This window comes from Coptis chinensis, chromosome 4, assembly GCF_015680905.1.
Source record: "Coptis chinensis isolate HL-2020 chromosome 4, ASM1568090v1, whole genome shotgun sequence".
In the NCBI taxonomy this organism is placed as follows: Eukaryota; Viridiplantae; Streptophyta; class Magnoliopsida; order Ranunculales; family Ranunculaceae; genus Coptis; species Coptis chinensis.
Window position 1 is genome coordinate 100466773 of NC_141459.1, and position 19836 is coordinate 100486608.

At 35.5% G+C, this 19836-nt stretch overlaps 2 protein-coding genes across 2 annotated transcripts; both read right to left on the reverse strand.

Annotated features, from left to right (window-relative positions):
* Positions 1–7683: 7683 nt before the first annotated feature.
* LOC147506237 (uncharacterized) lies at positions 7684–11512 on the reverse strand. The gene is given in 3 exon segments (XM_086558483.1): positions 7684–8233; positions 8512–10626; positions 10629–11512. Coding segments are annotated over 3 exon segments (3069 nt in total). The 5' UTR covers positions 11167–11512; the 3' UTR covers positions 7684–7817.
* A 2217-nt stretch (positions 11513–13729) lies between these two features.
* LOC147506238 (3-isopropylmalate dehydratase large subunit, chloroplastic-like) lies at positions 13730–19816 on the reverse strand. The gene is given in 16 exon segments (XM_086558484.1): positions 13730–14129; positions 15083–15241; positions 15331–15378; positions 16112–16243; positions 16413–16467; positions 17096–17145; positions 17313–17330; positions 17333–17410; positions 17545–17622; positions 17752–17826; positions 18566–18682; positions 18762–18830; positions 18941–19093; positions 19175–19345; positions 19440–19568; positions 19653–19816. Coding segments are annotated over 16 exon segments (1527 nt in total). The 5' UTR covers positions 19707–19816; the 3' UTR covers positions 13730–13988.
* Between the last annotated feature and the right edge of the window lie 20 nt (positions 19817–19836).

Consider the following 19836-nt stretch of genomic DNA (forward strand, 5'->3'; position numbering starts at 1 on the left):
TGGGCCTTTTTTTTTTTATCCAGTTCCTATACAACCGGAGGCTACTACACCTGGTGATTATAATTTTGGTTTGTATTAATAAGAAGAGCGGGTAAGGCAGTTAACGGTCAAGATTAGTGGAACAGGATTATATTGGTGGGATGGGAGTGTGGATTATGTCTTTTTCACTTTACAAGTTTTTTCTAGTGAGTTTTGACCGTCACGAGTTTTTTTTTCTTCTTTTTGCAATGTGTTATTATTTAAATAATATTTTTCTACTTAAAGACATTTGAAAGAGAAACCAAAAACATGTAAGTATATTGTGTATAAACCTAGGTTTTTTTTTACCCATACATGAGCTTGTTGAAACTAAGAAAATAGACTAATTATTGTCATATATTCATGCTGTTTATGTCTTTAGTGTATTTGGGAGTCTGTTTATATTGAATTAGTCTATAGGCAATTGAATAATTGTATGAGTTCACGACTCCACTATTGTCACTAAGTCATTTAGTTAAGTATTTGTAGATAACAACTATTTTATGTTAGTGTTATGTAACTCTTGATATCTAATTTCAGTTAATGTATTATTTGTTTTCTATGGTATTGCAAAGTGTTATTCACTTAAATGGTTATTTGTTTTATTAGATGCTCTTCTTTCACTTAAGTTGGTTGTAAGTGTGAGATAGCATAAATAAGAAAGTTAAAAGGGATAGAGAGGAGAAGGCGCACGCAAACTTAGAGATAAGAGGCAAACCTAAAGATTTGGACTCTGAAAAATCTCTTCCTCACAATCAAAGTGATTGAGGTGGTGGTTTTATAGAGACTTTTGAGAGGTTATGTTTTTTGGGTTGGAATTGGTTTATTTAATCTTAGAATTTGTAAAATGTCTAAGTTGTCATGTTTAAAAGTGGTTGGTAGTACTATTTTTAAAGTATATAGATATGTCACCAATGTGAATCACAATACTAGTCATGGATTCCAAAACTTTTGAATGGTACAGTACCAATTACCACAATTCATAATCTTTTATACAGTCAAGTTGCTGATTTTATAGATATGAATACTAGAACTTGGAAAATAGATATCTTAAATTCTCTTTTTGATACTAATACTTATCTCAATATTCAGAATATATACATTCATAGGAATAATTCTGTTGATAAAATACATTGGACCTTAACCAAAAATGGACAACACTCTGTAAAATCTGCCTACCCTCAGTTAAACTTAAGATATGTCACCAAGTGAATCACAATACTAGTCTAGCTTTATGGAGAAATGACCTCAGATTTAGAGAATGAAATTTTGTTTGCTTGGAAATGTTACCACTCTATTGTCCCAACACGAGACCATCTTAGTACTATTTTCTATGTAGCTGATAAAATTTGTTTGCTATATGTAACTTCTATAGAATATGTACATCACTTACTCTTAGTTTGTCATTTCACAAGAACTCTTTGGTTTTCAACACCTTGGAATTTCAGACTAATAGATTTTGAGAATTTACAAGTGACATAATGGATAGATATGTGGTACAAACTCCCAGTGGATTGGCCGATTGACAAAAAGAATTTGACAAGTTTTTGTATATATATAAACTATATTATATGGCTAGAGCGATGTAGAGTGTTGCATGATAAGTCTAAACCTAATTGGACACATGTATATAGACTAGTACAGGGTTCTGTAAATGTCATGGAAGTTGAATTAGACCTTAATCTTATAAATTTTCAACATGATCCTTTAGAAAGATGGAAACCACCACGTATAGGGTGGGTAAAATTGAACATTGGTGCCAGTTTTAAGGAAAATATCACCCATCCCATTGGAATTGGTTATGTACTTAGAGATTCTAATGGATGCTTCATTGCAGCAGGAACAAACAAAGGGAGGGGCATAACTGCAGAAGAAGCATAATGTAAATGGGCACTTTTGAAAAAATATCTAATAGTCCATAAATGTATAGTTTTTGCAATCATCTTTTGGCAATGTTAAAAATTGTCAAACAGGTTGAATTTTTGTAGATGTGTTCTTTATGATTAGTAAATTATATGCACAAAATATTAGGTTTTAAATCATTTTGTAGGTGAAGTTACGGGTGTTTTAGATTTTGTACTTATTTAATGGCCTTATAGGAGTCGGACTATATATATATATATTGATTATCAAAAAAAAAAAAAAAAATGGGAAGCAATAATTACAATTTGTAAAACTTGTGAAATGGCTAAATTGTCATTTGAAAAAGTGTTTGATAAATTTAATTTCAACTTTAACTTAAAGGTATATACAGCTGGAGAGCAAAATATAATAATGACTTTTAGAGTATGTGTAAATTAATTATAGATGTGTGTGTGGGGGGGGGCATAATAATGACTTTTAGAGTATGTGTAAGTTAATTATAAATGGGGGAAGCAATAGAGACTGTAAAAAAAACTTATATAAAAAAATTGATGGAAGACCAAATTACCCTACGGCATGTTGGGTTTTGAAGATTGATTAATTGATCACTACAAGTATCTCGATGTGTTGTTTTTTAGAAAAACAATGTGTTATAAGAAAGAATTTGATGAATTTTCAAAATACATATCATTTTATTATTTTGAGGAATTGTGTGTTGAGATGTGGTTGTTGTCTATATAAATATATACGTCTTAAAGATCACTTGAATTCATATTCAATTCACATGCTAATCATGAATAACATATTTAGATTTGTTTTTTTTTTTTTTTTGTATTCAAGATTGAGTTATGATTGATTTCATGTTATGTTTTCAATTAGATTGATTCTCCTTTGTACGTACATAAACATGTAACTTTGTGTCAAATATTATAACTAAATGATAACATTTTTTTTGTTGAATGTAATTTATGTTATTGATTAATTAATGTATCTAGATGCATAGTTTTAATTAAGGTAAAAACTATGAGCAAAAACTATATATATATAATTTCAAAAAGTAAAAAACATGTTGTAAGGAATCATTTGACGATTTCTCAAAACATCATTTTATTGTTTTAATTTGTTATTTGTTAGTTATTTTGAAAAATCTTATGTGAGATGCAATTGTTATATGTGTGCTAATATTGTCATGCTAATATTATTTTAATTATTGTATGTAGATGATAATTTCTTGAATGAAATTAATATTACATAAAATATAATTTGCTATAAATAAGTGAGCATAATTAAATAATAGAACATTAACTTCTTAATGTTAGCTCATATTTTTTTTTATGAGTATCGTCGTCATTACGATGCTCATTATACTCACTCCAATCTTCAAATAAAGCTCCACATTTTATGTGTTTTTCGTCTTCCCATATTTTGAACATTTAGCAAACAAATAACTTATTCTTATGTATGTATGTGTTTGCAATGTGACTATAATATTTTATAAGTCCCCACTTCCATTACTACAATGGGAGATATATATACGCATTAAAGATCACTTGAATTCATATTCAATTCACATGTTAATCAATAATAACATTATATCTATAGAGATTTTTTGTTGGTATTCGAAATTGAGTTATGATTGATTTCATGTTATGTTTTCTATTAAATTCATTCTCCTTTGGACATACATAAACATGTAATTTTTTGTCAAATGTTATAATTAAATGATAACAAATTATTTGTTTGATATAATTTATGTTATTGATTAATTAATGCATCTAGATGCATAGTTTTAAATAAGATAAAAACATATATAGATATATTTCCTATACTGTCTCCAAAACACAAAATTCAATAAAATTTCCCTCTACTCTCTTTCCCACCTTCTCTCTCCAAAATGCAAAACTCGATAAAATTTCTTTCTACTCATAGAAGATAACTCCTCTCTCCCAAAAAATCCTCCTCAACTCGATAAAAGCACATTTTATGGAAGCACAAACTAATTGGAAAAGAAGTCTCAAAGTAAACAGTCAAAGTCAACGATCAAGTCAAAAAAGCTACTAAAGATAACAAGAGAAGAGATCCACAAAGTCCTGCAGCTGGGATATATGCTAACGTCCACCCATATGTTTGTTTATTTGCTAAAACATAGGTCCAAGCACTCCCGAAATACAATCCGAAACTTATAAAAGAATAAAACACTAGCTTCAGTTTTCCTCTAGAAGTTGGGGATGTCTCGTATAGGTATATTTGCACTACCTACAAAGTTCAACCAAGTTCATATCATCATTCAACTTTATCTTTCTCATAATCTAACCAAAGGTAGAACATATAAATTACTGATATGTCAACAAAACTCCAAATGTCCAATTTGATTACCTAGGTCTGCTAAGTTCAAATGGTATAATTGACAAACAAAATGTCAATGATGCATTAATCGAAGGAATTCAATTATTTGCGCAAGCCGGTAACCACATATACTGGGGTACTTCACAACTATTGTTGGACTTGTCAATTCACACGAAAGGAGTTTCCATGAGGTGGAATAATTTTCAAAAAGTTAGTTTTGGCTCTTGGAAGCTACAACGTCTTGTAATGTCAAGTTTTAGTTAACAAACACACAAATACCTAAATTGGCGCTTTTCTAGGTAGAGCAATATCACAAAAGTAATGGATAACCAATAATATCAAAGCCGCGAATGTAAATAACTAGTAATTCCGTCGCTAAGCCTCTCGACATTTAAAAAAACATCATAAGCCAGGTAGTTTTCAATTCTACAACAGATGTAATATGACCATAAAAAAGTTGACGCCATTTATAAATATGAAAACCTGGAATGTTGAAAATTATAAACGATATGTGCAATAATATATAATGAGGACATGAAAAGAAAAAGGAACAAAATAAAGGCATTTGAAAACTTAGTTTGACATAAGTCATCAGAACACCAGTTGATCGTATGCAAAATACTGGCACAATAGAGAAAACCAGTGACAGGGTACCAATTATACCATATGAAACCAGACCCACCAAAATCAGCAAAGACTTTTGTTAACACTGAAAACCAATACATAAGCAAATATATGCCTAAGGCAACACAATTTCAGACCTTATGCCAATATTTCATATATGCGAAAAAACCTTTCCTACAATAATCAACTTCAGCAATCAACTATAGATTTAAAAACTTCTAAGCCAAGTCAAAATTTCAAGTCAAGACTCTTCAAAGACCAAAGACATAGACTTGACCAAATAGGCCCCAAATCCCAAACTTCCTTAATCTCATCCACAACTCATTGATCTTATCAACTAGAATATGTTTTCTTAATCTAACAAAATAGGGAAGTGTGGGGCCCAAAAAGCCCCATCCAATGGTAGATAATCATTCTCACCAAAATATGACTTGGCAGATCCAAATGTTTGGAGGGTTTGTGCAATTTTGTTAAATGCAATCAATACCATAGGATCAGCCAAAAGTCAATAATTGTGGCTGGGATTATCAACTATTGGGCCTCCAAATTTAACATGGTACTGTACAATTGGGTCAATTGGCTGGCCCAATTAATGCTATTGGACTTATGGATAATGGGCAATTGGGTTGGCCTCTCATACTCTTTGAAAGGGCGCCAACGAAGTTGTTTCAAGACCGAGTTGTCGAGATAGTGCTGGCGCGTCGAGATCTCGCGGGACGTAGGCACATACATACCCTATTATATAATAAAAAACAATGGTGTGGGGCCCACAGGAGCCTCCATCCAATGGTTGTCATTGTATTTTAAGAAAGTTGTGACACTATCTAACAAAATAGGGAAGTGTGGGGCCCAAAAAGCCCCATCCAATGGTAGATAATCATTCTCACCAAAATATGATTTGGCAGATCCAAATGTTTGGAGGGTTTGTGCAATTTTGTTAAATGCAATCAATACCATTAGGATCAGCCAAAAGTCAATAATTGTGGTTGGGCTTATCAACTGTTGGGCCTCCAAATTTAACATGGTAATGCACAATTGGGTCATTTGGCTGACCCAATTAATGCTATTGGACTTATGGATAATGGGCAATTAAGTCGGCTCATTGCGGCCGGGCGCAATGAGTTGTTTCAAGACCGAGTTGTCGAGATAAGCGCCCGGCCGTCGTCTCTAGCGTAGAGGCACCCGCATACCCTAATTATTAAACAAAAGAAGGAGGGCAATACTGCGATAATGCTATATAGTTTTGGTGTTTGGTAAAACTCTTATGTTCTCCATTCATTGAGAAAACTGTTTTAGAAAGGCAATTTTTTATATTTATTCTATGGAACACAACTCAACAGTTTTAAAAATGTTACTATTTTAGTCTTGGATTCGGAGCATACAACACTTCATAGAGCATTTTGGGGGGGGGGGGGGTCTAAAAGAGGTGTGGCCTCATGTACTTCATGTGGGTGTCTCTTTGGATTCAAATTTGCTTTTGGAGTAATGTTGTTTGAGTATGTCAAAACCAAGGCCGAAAGTTTCGGGATTTGATGATATGTCGAACCCTCCCAAAACCGATATATATCGGAAAAATTGAAAAATCAGATCGATATATCGTTTTTACTTATTTTGGTGATAATATTAAAAAAAAATAAAAATCGGGATATATCGGAAATATCACCGATATATATCGTTATATATCGGTCAATAGTCAACAAAATCGATCAAAAGTCAAACTGTCCAACCAAGTCAAACGATATATATCAAATATGTTGGAATATATCGCCGACATATATCTTTATATCGGTTTTACCGATATATATCAATTTAAAAAATATTAAAATTTTGGAGCCGATATTTCGGATTTTTCAAAGTCAGATTGCTGAAAAAATAATATATGTCGGCATTTTTTCGATAAAGCGACCGATATTTTCGGCCTTGGTCAAAACCAAGGGATGCGGGGAACATTGAGCTTAAGGGTTTTGTGCGGAGTCCTCAGTCCTCACCCTTTGGCTACTGTTCGATGGGTGTTGTGTGTGTGTGTGGGTTTTTTTTTTTTCCTGGATTTTACATGCTCAATGACATATTATGTGATTGACTAGACAATAATGCAAATTATACTTGAATCTAAATTCGATCAATACTTTAAAGGCAAATCTGAACCAAATACCCTAATCCAAGCCCAAATTGTAGAAAATAATTCCAAGACTGGGTAAACCATTATTTTCTTCTTCAAAGCTGCTTTGTCTTCCCTCCAAAACATCTAGTTGTTAGTTGCCTTACGTTTCACTGGGCCCAGGTGCCAAATTTTCCATTTTCTTGTTTGGGGTGACTAAAAATGCTATTTTCAGGTAATATTATGTTTTGTATTGAAGTTTTAGATTTTGGTATTTTAAATGTTCGTATATATAAGATGGGCATTTTGTTTATTTCAATTGGTTTGATATACTAAATACGTTGGAACACACTAATTTTGTGTTTGTGCCTGTTCCCGTTGTTCTACCCAATGATTAATATGTCTTTTAGAATTGAGGTCTACGCTGTTAGTGTATAGAACAAAAGTTTGTTGTCTGAAATTGAGGTTAGAGAACGATAATGGAGAACGATAATGGATTGTGGCCACGTTATCAACGATAATGCAGACTCGATCAAAAGTGAGCTATCTACGTGATATACTGGTATTACCGTTATTACCCACTTGTCCGATGGAAAAGGATTGTGTCACATTTGTTTTGGTTATATACTTATATTGCAGTGGCCTGAATTGGTTTTAAAGTTTTAATGAACCCGGCCAGAGTTTTTGTAAACAATAATCCAGTGGCTATAGAGTATAATTAACACTTGGCAATACGAGAGAAATGAAATTTTATTATTTGTACAGAATGAGAAACAGTTGTACCACCGACTTGAAATGAGATAATACAAACTTGGAAGAAAGAAATATATTGAAGGAAATGGCTCTAGAAACATAATTTTGTTAACTATTAATATAGAAGGCCTGCTACTGGTGAGGTACTAAAGATTGGTTTCTCTTTGTTATTATAGTAGTTACTACCATTGTTACTAATGCTTTTCCTTCTTGGTTTTGCTTCACCAAGCATTGTTATCACATCTCTCATTGAGGGTCTGTCCTTTGGTAGCTTAGCTGTACATAGAAGTGCTATTCTTAGGACTAAGAGCATTTCTTCCTGAACAAGTTTGCATTGAGCGCCTACATCGGCATCGAGTGATTCTTCCAAGGCATCTTTGTTTCTGACCTTCCCACGAATCCATTCAACAATGTTCATTGACTCACCAAATTCAGGATCCACCGGTCTTTTTCCCAAAAGAAGCTCCATAAGCACGACCCCAAAACTATAGACATCACTCTTTTCATCTACCTTCAATGTGTATCCGTATTCTGCAATGGAAGAATCCAGACACAAAATTATAGGTTGAATTTCAGCCATCTCAAGTACTCAATATTGCAATCAGTGACTATTAACATTAAGCTAGGTAGGAGCTATTAATTTGGAATTGGACCATACTAGCTAGTAATAATGTGATTCTGTTATATCTCGCATTCTTGCAACAGAACTTGGTGCAAACTTTCTTCTATCAACCTAAAAGCTCAACTTATTTTGCCAACGGTTGGATTTTTTCAAAATAACAAAATGGAGATATTCACAATTGATTTACCTGGTGCAATGTATCCATAGGAGCCGGCAACCATTGATACGGTCTCATTCTTATGAATCATCATCCTTGCAATTCCAAAATCAGCAATTCTAGCCTCAAGGTTTTCATCAAGTAGAATGTTGTTAGACTTAACATCCCTGTGGATGATTGGAGGATTGCAGTCGTGGTGGAGATAGGCTAGTCCTTGAGCGACGCCAAGTGCAATATTGTATCGTGAAACCCAATCTATTGACGATTTCCTAGCTTGTTTCCCATGTAGCATTTCACCAAGGCTTCCATTTCGCATGTACTCATATAGTATCATCACATCAGAGTCATTGTGAAGATAACCCAACAGCCGAACAATGTTCCGATGTCGAAGCCTCCCTAGAAGATTCACCTCTGCTAGTAGATCATTCGCACTTCCAGTCTCAATATCAGCCTGTGAAGCCCACAACTTCTTAACAGCCACAATGGAATGTGGCCGTTGCAACTCTGCCTTGTAGACGATCCCTGTGGCACCCATGCCAATCACATTTGACTCTTTGATGCATGCTAGTATGTCACTACTAGTGAAGCCAATTCTTTGAAATGCAGACATCCTCCATGGCCACTCCCCGCTTTCAACCTTAAATTGAGCTTCAAAACAACCACTGTTCAAGTACCACCTATTGTACAGCCACCGCCCATATAAAACTGCTGTTCCTATACTCAGAAGCACTGAAATACCCACGAGCCATCCTGCGATTATGTGTTTGATGTGGACGTTTTGTCTTTTTGACGATGTTATGGCATAACTGTGAGAACATGGTGGTAGTACGCCTCCACAGAGGCCTGGATTGCCCGCAACGTCATCCAAGTTGATAGTTCTTAACACTCCACTTGTCGGAAGTGGACCTTCAAGCTTGTTATATGAGATATTGACTGCTTCTAACGCTGGTGAGCTGCCAAAATTTTGTGGTACGGTACCAGTCAAGGAATTCTTGGACAGATCAAGAATAGCTAGAGTTGGCATCATGGCAATGGCACTAGGAATCTCCCCTGTGAACAGATTGTTCTGAAGGTTTAGAGTCACCATCTTCTGACAAGAGGCAATGCTTGCTGGAATGCTTCCAGTGAGATGGTTTGTTGATAGATCAAGCACAGTGAGTGAAGGGGACTCCTGGAATTGGTCTGGGATTTGGCCTTCCAAATTATTATCTGAGGCCATGAAACTTTGAAGATTTGGGATAGAAAGAATGCTGGAAGGAAGTGATGACTGAAAGCTATTTTGAGAGAGATCAATAAAGGTTAGTGATATGGACAATGCAATGTTACCTGGTATATCGCCACTAAGACTATTGTTTGCCAACTCCAAACGCTGAAGTTTCTCGAGTTTGCCTAGTCCAGATGGAATAGTGCCAGAAATGAGGTTATTCTGCATACGAACTCGGACTAAGGAGAGACATGTAGATAGACCGAACGGGATTGGACCAGAGAAGGCATTATTGAAGAGAATGAGTTTAGTGAGATTATCGCTATCGCACAAACTAGAGGGGATTTCACCAGACAACGAATTTGACGATACATCTAACCACTGCAAAGGCGTGTTCCGTCCAAGATTTGCTGGCAAGGGACCTGACAGAGAATTGTTCCATAGCTCAAGCACCTCTATCTTGGTTAGTTCACCAAGTTCAGTAGGAATGTGACCTGTTAATTGGTTGGACATGACATTCAAGAGCTGCAAATTCTTCAAGTAGCCTAACTCTGCTGGAATCTTTCCAAATAACTGATTCTCAGACAAATCCAAGAACACTAATGATGAGCAGTTTCCGATTTCACGTGGGATATCACCTTCAAAGTTGTTTTTATATAGAAAAATCGTATTCAATTGCTTTAGCCTCCCCAGTTCGGCTGGAATCCGTCCACTGAGACTTCCCACCGCCAAGTCGAGATACTGAAGATTGGTGAGATAACCAAACTCAGCTGGAATTTCACCTTCAAATGCATTATATCCTAGAATGATACTCTCTAAAGATTTAAGCTGCCCAAGCTCACTTGGTATATGACCAGAGAGATTATTACCTGAAAGACCAAGAAACTTCAAGTTTTGCAGATTCTTGTAAGCCAATGGAACTGAACCTTCAAAGAAGCCCCTCTGAGATCTAGGATTTCAAGCAAGGTAGCATTTGCAAGGTCTTCAGGTAACAGGCCTGAAAAGTTATTACTCGACGCATTGACAATTTTTAATCCTCGTGCCATTCCAAGACCAACAGGAAACGCACCGATAAAGTTATTCTGGCTGACATCGAAACTCATTAGAAATGTGAGACTGTATATTGATTTCGGTAATGACGATGAGAACCCATTGCAGCATAGATTTAGAACAGTTAGACCGTGTAGCTGCTGGATGTCATCCGTAATGCGGCCACTGAGATTCATGTAGGAAAGATCAAGCTTCTCGACTGCACCATTTGAGTTGCACCAAACTCCAGTCCAATTGCAATGGACTAAATGATTCTTCACTCCATTGCCTGGCAACTTCCAATCTCCAAGGCGATCCATCGGGTCTATAATATCTGCTTTTATCAATAACAAGGCTGATACAGCATCGTTTGAAACATTTGAGCTTGCGCCATTTGCTAAAACCATAGAAAGGCTAATGTGAAAGAGGAAGAACACTAATGAGGTCTTCATTTTATTGTTCTTCTCCCCTTCTTTCTGCTAGGTTCTGAGCCATTTTAGCTTGCGTCTTTGCAATAACAAGAGAGGAGGCAGAACAGGATTTGAAAACACTGTTCTATTGACAATAAGAGAAGATTGGTTATAATATGGAAAATATGTCGTGCAATCTTGGGTTCTGCAACAGCTGTTGTTTTGCATAAATGTCTGGAGATTTTGGAGTTATATAAACCTTTCCAGACATCAAACATGGAGAGAATGTATTCATGTTAATCACATTGTCTTCATATTTTCCTTCTATGATCATTGTCAAACTAACTTAACTACATGTTAATCATAAACGTTTAATTTTAAAACTTTCTTACTGTACTTTTGGCCTATTTTTTATTCAGTTTTCAGGTTCATCAGTTTTGCTCTTACAGGTGATTTGTCTATTTAACAATGTGAGCACCTATGCATACTTCGAGTCTTCACTCTTCAATATTGTTTGGATTGAATCAACTAATCAGCATCAAGCAGTACTATCCTCTCGGAAAAATAAATTTTTTAACAGACTTCAGTTAGAAGATTGAATAGAGTATAGTTTTCATCAAAATTTATAAATAAAAGTTACTACTTTACATGGAATTTCAAATCTAAAGTTGCACATAAATGATTCAGGTGTAATCTTTCTCTAATAATTGGTAACTGTTAAATCACAACTCTCAAGAGAATGATCACATATTTGGACCACTACTCCACTAGTTAGCTGTTGTACTTTTGATTTGTATAATTAAGTTCCTTTTTAACTGTTTAATAGGTGAACTACACACACATATATATTACATAGTTGAACTCATATATTAAAAAATGAATAATTGGCGTTAAGGGTCCTTAAGGGACTATGGATGCTTCAATCCAATGCCAAACGGAATCCAATAGAAAATGAAATGATGCATGCATTTGTCGCGCAATGGCACTCTTAGACATTGTGGGCGAAAATCCATCTAGGCGAAAAATCTCTCTTTCTCCCCACAATAATATAGCACCAATTTACTGAAACTAAAGTAATTGCAAACTTGAAAAATAGATTAACACTTTCACCAAAAAATCACTCACCAGCCAATAATTTGCAAGGCATAGACTTAATAATGGGTGAATAAAGCAGAATCTTTTCATGTTATAAGCAAGCGCATATAGAATCAGAGCAAGATAATTTCATTTATTTAGTCTTTTTTATCACAAACACGGTACAGATATAATGGAAGTGAAGAAAATGGTGCAACACTAAAAGAGATTATCCCCATCAACAATGATTGAAGATGGCCTGCACTGGTTGTGGGCCCACCAACCGCCATTCCTATTCCTGTATCACAATTCACAAACGCTCTGGGTTTCACATGCACACATCTGGCTAAGTCCATTATAAAATGAACCAGTACAAGTGAAGGTTAAAAAATTGTTTATGAACATTATAAGAAGATGGTAGCCATGTGAAATGGCAGCTTCCTTGGGAAGAACTTTGGTCCATTATTAGAAGCCCAGGTATAGAGAAGCAGCATATTTTGAGTTATTAATAGTTATCTTGCACCCTTATTGAGTTGGAAGGGTGCTTACTACCTGCTTCCACATGGCATTATTTGATTTGAAATCACATCTTCCACTGATGATTTGATGATGGTGGAAAAGTGGGCCTTTCACCTATGTGGGACTTGTGATTCTTTAACAACAGCACCTACTATTATTACAATTGTGAATCTTTGGAAAAGCTATGAAGAGCTCCATTAGAATGATGGTTATGGTTCAATGATGGTTATGATAATTTGCCGGTGAAAATTCATGCAGGCTCATGGACATAGTGGATTCACTAAAATATTAACAAGGAGATGTTAACACAAATCTTCATTGCTTCCTCATACTATTAAATCTATAACCTCCCCCCTACTCCCAAATATGGCTCTGTGGCTGGTGAATGTTGACGTACATTACTAGACGAAAATCCATAATTTTTCACTATCTACTCGAACAGGAAATTCAATTTATCACATCGCGAATTCTTTAACGATTTTGCAGACTGGCGTACATTTCTTAAGCTATTTGATGTTTGCACATCAGTACATGATCTGAACCCATCTTCAAGTTACACACTAGCATACGTTATAAACTGAAATTTATAATCTAGCCTAGCCCTGAAATACACCTGGGCTTTCAGTTAACTTGCAAATCTAAACTCTTTAAGGCAACAATGAATGTTAAGAAAGAATCCTCTGTACCTTGAATCTGTCTTTTGATCCATGCGTTCGCTTGGAAAATTGCCTCAAAAAGCAAATGTTGAGAATCACCCTTCAGAAATCAGACCTATCGAAATCCGTAGAGCTGGTTCTGTAAATATTTTCTTTTTGAGACTTGAGAGTGATAGTCAGTAGTGACACTTTCAGATGAAAATGGTTGGCACATGTCATTTCATGGGTGGCAATGTGGCATCTATGCAACCCTTCAACTCTTTAAGGAGTTTCTTTTTAGCATTACACACTTCATTTCTGATTCACAAGCTGCATCATCTTTTCGGCAACAAATTTAAAATCAAGAACACCATGCATTTTACACCAGTACGAATTCTTAGTTTTTACTATTTCCTTTTATTACGTCAAAACATAACTACTATGCATTTTACACCAGTGTGAATTATTAGTTTTTACTATTTCCTTTTATTACGTTTATACAATTCCAAGTTCGGAAATAAGATTACAACAGACAAAAGATCCACCTCTGCTACAAGTCATCTCTCTCGTGGCTTATATCAAGAGAAAGGTAAGCACAGCCTACCAATCATTAACTGATGAGCTATTTATCTTCCGTTACTGCAAAAACTCCCTTGGGTCAGTGACGAAGCCTGTCAGAGCAGATGCTGCTGCGGTGTATGGGGAAGCCAGATATATCTGGCCTTCTTTATGTCCCATTCGACCAGGGAAATTCCTATTCGTCGTTGAGACACAAACCTGTAAAAGAGTAACAGTTTAAGGTGTCTTCACATAATAGATCACCCACCTTAACAAATTCAATTAAAGATTCATAAATTGGATTTTTCACTAGCATTGGAAGCACCATCATGGACATTCAAGATAAAACTAAACTAAAGTAAAAGCTGCAATGCAATTGGTTCAGAGCTGAATCTCACCATAAAGGTGTTCACTGTTCAGTAGAAGGACTGTCTTTGGTTAGTTACTTGATTCATGATCTAAAGAATTATGGCATTGTTTTGTGACCCTCTATTTCCTTCAGTAACTTTCCTTTTAGAAATTTCATATCTGGAGAACTGGGTGTGTATAAGATTAGATGCCTCAAAGCATGAAACTGAATTATCGTGTGGTGTGCACTGAGATGCAACCAAGTCCCAAGTGAAATTAACATGTAAATCAAACTCCTATGAGAAAAAGATATAATGAAACAAAGTCCATCTTCTTTGATAAGTTATAACCTAAATTCTATTCTCATTGTATTTTTCTTATTTTAATTTATAATTATCTGTATCTGATCACGCCAAAAGGCTATCGTCATAAGCCCAGGTCATTACCGGCTCCAGCAACCTTTTTATATTATCATCAGGATTTCTACTTTAAAAGGATCTTTTGAACACATCAAGTCACTTCTTTATTTTGACTACATATGAACTGGCTACATGGATGCAATGCTTGTATAAATTCCAGCCGACGAGCATCCTGTTAGTCCACTAAAGGTATAAAGGCAATAAATCGTAGTACAATTCAATGTGCACTAAAAAGTATGTAGCAAGTCATGTATTTGCTGATCTATCTCACTTGATAAGAAAATGGGTTTGGAGAACAGAGTCACTTCAACTGACGATCCCAAATTGGTTATCCAGTGTGACTTATACCAAGTACTTTATGACTCTCACAGAAAACAAACAGTTCATAGACATTATATGACTTGCCTGAGGTTCGTTCATGCGAGCATAAGTATCCCTCGGGCCACCCAAACAAGCACCACAGCTAGGACTTGCAGGTGTATCACAACCAGCTTCTTCAAATATTTGTGAGCAAGTCTTTCCACCAGATCCCGGGACAGGAATGCTATATATATCCATCCAAACCTAGCACATTCAAAAAGAATTTCGTTAAAGTGGATATTTTAACTGTAATTCCAGTATAAAATCAGAAGCAGAAAAGGAAGACTAGTAACCTTTTGCGTAGCAGGTACAATAAAAGTTGGCACTTTGACCTTTTTGCCCTGCACATAAGGCAAGAATTTGGTGCTTAAAAAAATGAAGGAAAAAATAATTGTGAACCTAATATAGATAGTTGCATACATAATTCTTACAATGTCCATAAAACAAATATGGTATGTGTCTTGTTGATACATTGGTCCAGATTCAGTTGAAGTTGTTCAATTTCAGACATGAATCAAACTTATCATATAGTAGCAATATACATAGACATTTTGTTTTGGTTTCCTTCATGAATTAAATGTCAATTTCCAGTATATGAAGAGAGATAAAAAAAAAAAAAAAACATGGTCAAAAGACCTACAAATCTACAGCAAAAACATAAACAAAGATTGGAAGAAAGTTCGAAGCTGATTCCAGCATGGTTGACAAAATAGACAGTATCGCAGAAATAAAATGTTCCCTCCACTTGCCTTTTTTTTAAAATCCCTGCTACACCCAATTAAATTAAATATATAACATCAGATTGCCAAACAAAACATTTGCATAAACAAATGGTCATTGAGTAAGTGTTTCTAGTGTGTCAGAAGAACCAGATTGACAACGTTGAACATGAAAAAATAGCAAAAGAGAAGGAAAAGTATTATGTGCATAATTTTGTTCAATCTTCACCAGACACGTATTTTCACCAGACCATTTGATGGTAGAAAATATGGTTTAGATGGCAGCATAAGCTATGACATACAGTTAACAGAAAAACAATGGTAAGAAAAACCAGGGAGATAAATGACTTCTTACCGATGCTTGGAAAAGTTTTGCCACAGCAAAAAAATCCTCTGTCTTTCCACCGGTACATGAGCCTATATAAACTCTGTCTATTTTCACATCTTTGCATTCTCTTGCCAAAGCACGATTATCGGGAGAATGAGGCTACAGACATAATGGAAATAATAAGGTTTTGAGGCAATACTAAAGGCAAGCAACATTAACAAACACAAGAACTGTGACATGAACATATTAATGAATGAATCATTCCTAAAAGAGATCCATTTTTGAATATCTATATTCACAAAGCAACAAGTCTACTGCAATCACTCACCTTAGCCACCAACGGTTCTAGTTTGGAAACATCAAATCTGTACTCCGAGAGAAACCTATAGACAGATATAAACATATCAGGGCATAACTACATATATAGTATCAAATCTTACTTCTACAACGAAATCACATCATATCTCATCAGATTATTGCATTCCTAAGAAGCAGAGTTGGAAAATGGGGCAAATTTTCACAAATAGTTATGTTGAGATGTTTAGTATAGACCTACATGGGACATTGAATGCCTTGCATTACAGTAATGGCCTCGTCACTCATCACCATTTGGCTTTGAGTTGGATGCTCCTAAAGTTTAAGAAGTTAGAAAAAATAAAACAAGTCACACCCAATCAGCTAGTAAGGCCAAGAGCTATTAAGACCAGGAACAAAATTTTAAAATGGAAATGTAAGGCCTAGTCAAGCCAGGTTTTTGAGATCCAATTTGAAATTTTGATGGGCTGAGTGGTGATTGCTTACATTGTGAAACAAATATGTGGATAATTTGAATATATCTTGGTTAAGCATGTTGCTATTTCAGAAACATGGTGTGGCAATGTTAAATGGGAGTTCCTAGGGTAGACTTCTTAATCAGAACACAATTGACAGCAAAACAATAATTCTCTTCTTTACTAAGACATTCAGAACAAAACACACAATTAACTACACAGGATTTAAACTTTCAATTACCTTGCCTCGTCATCGCTATACACTGGTTGATATTCCACTGATGTCTTGCCCTGTGTAATATTTAAACAGTATTAGACATATTACCCACATAACTGATAAAGTAAGAGATTAGCTTCTTTCTTTTTCAATAAAAGATTATGCATAGTAACCCAATTTTTTTTTCCGATAACATGCATAGAAACTCAATACACATCCAATAGCCGCTGGCTGCACTAACCTCAAGGTACTTATATAATCATTACTGTCAGCAGGGACAACACCATTTTTCCCTCCCGCTTCAACAACCATGTTGCACAATGTCATCCTCTCTTCCATCTTTGCGTGGAAAACAGTTGTAGACATATAAGCAAAAATATAAGATAACTTCTGCCAGACCATGATAAATACCAAAACACTTATTTATGCTTTTCGAAGGTAATAGCAATACGTATTCCCTTAAAAGTACTCACAGACAAACTTTCAACAGTAGAGCCAACAAATTCCATCGACTTGTAAGTTGCACCAGCTACACTTATTTCACCAATAATCTGCAATTGTGAAACAACGGAATGGAAAAGCTATGATGAGATCACTTATGTCTTTTCATCATGAGCTGAGTAACCTTCGCACAAACTAAAAGGAAAACTTTCAGAAAACAAAAATACAGATGCACTCACCTGCAGGATCAAATCCTTGGCCAGTAAATAACTTGGCATTTCTCCATCCATTACGAATCTCAACGTTGGGGGAACCTGCAGCTCAATGAATGAGAACATGCAAGTAGCTGACATTGATAAACAGTAAAAGTAGAGCACAAACTCCAGAAGTTCGCATAGAACCCATAGAAATAAGTCACATAACAAAGGAGAAAACAACAGATTATGTAGCATTGTTATGGCTAATCAACAAAACAGAACATGCCACCACCAAACCCAAACGAAAAACAAAAAAACCAATAATATGAATTAAGAGGCGGTGGCACATTGGCATAGAAATTGCATAATATAAGACAACTGTAACTGGTTTCAACCCAAGTCACATTGACAGGGTACGCTTGTCAGTGTCCGACAGTGGACCTATATGAAGTAGCACACGGGGATACTGCTAATTAGAAATGAAAAATATTACTATTCTTTAGTTACAAGACTAATTTTTGGGGTCAAGACCTTACAAAGCAGCTCCTCACAAATAAATAAATATGAAACTGGCTTATCATGGAGTTGAAAATTGCAACTATGTTATTAGATTATTTTCTTAGTCTTTTAGGGTATAGAAGAAACCCTAGTTTGAAATGGTACGGAAAATGTGCCCCGTGTGTCCTACACAGATTTTTTTCAAGAATATGAATTGTCCATCTTACTTAGGTTTCAACAGTTTTTATGCTTTCAGAAAAACTCTAAACCTGTAAAAAAATGAGTGCAGTGTGCACATACATAGCTTGACCGGATGGGACTGGAATATCAATAAGCTACAAAGAAATCACTAACATACCTTTAGAAGGAGTTTTCCAGCACCCATAACAAAACCGGCATCAGTGTTTCCAATTCCACTAGCGAACTGGCCAAATGCACCAGCATTGCATGTGTGTGAGTCAGTACCAAGCAGGACCTGCAGGCAAATTAAAAAAAAAAAAACATTAAAGGGTCACAAAAATAATAGAAGACTACTGAGAGAGAGAGAGAGAGACCTCCCCAGGCCTACAATGACCTTCTTGAGCTAAGGCAACATGACAGACCCCTTTATAATCTGGGTTAGCCTGCAAAACGATTGAACAAATACTTGATAAAAAAACTGGCAGAATATTAAATTCACTTAGCTGGAAAGATCAGTGGCAAGTTCACAACCAAAACAAGAGATCACACATACCCTGAAATCACCAAGATCCTTGATATCATAGAAGTACTTGATATCTTGCTCTCCACAAAAGTCCCGCAAGATGTCCACGTTACGATTGGCACGCTCATCACTTGTGAATATATAGTGATCAGGTATTATTACAATCTTTTCGCGATCCCATACCTTTCAGTTTAGAAATATTCAAATTAGACCTATAGTTACTAAGCATTGTGTATGTTTCAATCACCAATTGAAAAATACTACCTTAGCATTTTCGCCGAATTCTTTCTTAAAAATGCCAATAGTACCAGGACCACAAACATCATGTGTCATCAAAACATCAACATTCACCCAAACATTCTCTCCAGGAACAAGTGCCGACCTCTCCGACGCCCTGGCCAATATCTTCTCTGTCATTGTCAATGCAGTTTTCACCTATTTTACCCATCCAAACAAAAATCACAATTAAAACAAATACTCAAAACACACCCATCCAATTAAAACAAGTGTAGAATCGTAAAAACTCAACTGATCCAGTAGTAGAAGGTGGGCGTTGAGATTGAGTCGGTGTCATAACTGAAACAACTTTCTTTGAACATCTTTTTTTAGGAATAATGTTAAATGAAGTTGAAGAGAAAGTAGACACACCCAATTCTTTCTGCACATTAAAGAAAAAACAATAAAGAAATGATTTTTATAAGAAAAATGTATGAAAGAAAAGTTTATTCATCATGCAAGATACCTTTTTGATGATGAAAGATGTGGAACCGGAAGCTGTGATTGTAGAAGTAGGCATGGTTTTGTGTTTTAACCCGTTTCTGGTGTGTTTATAGTAATGGGATAATTAGGAAGTGCCTGAAAACTGGGATTTTGAGAGTGTGGCGGCTGAACATACGTGGATAGATATTAAGTCAGGCCACACGCTA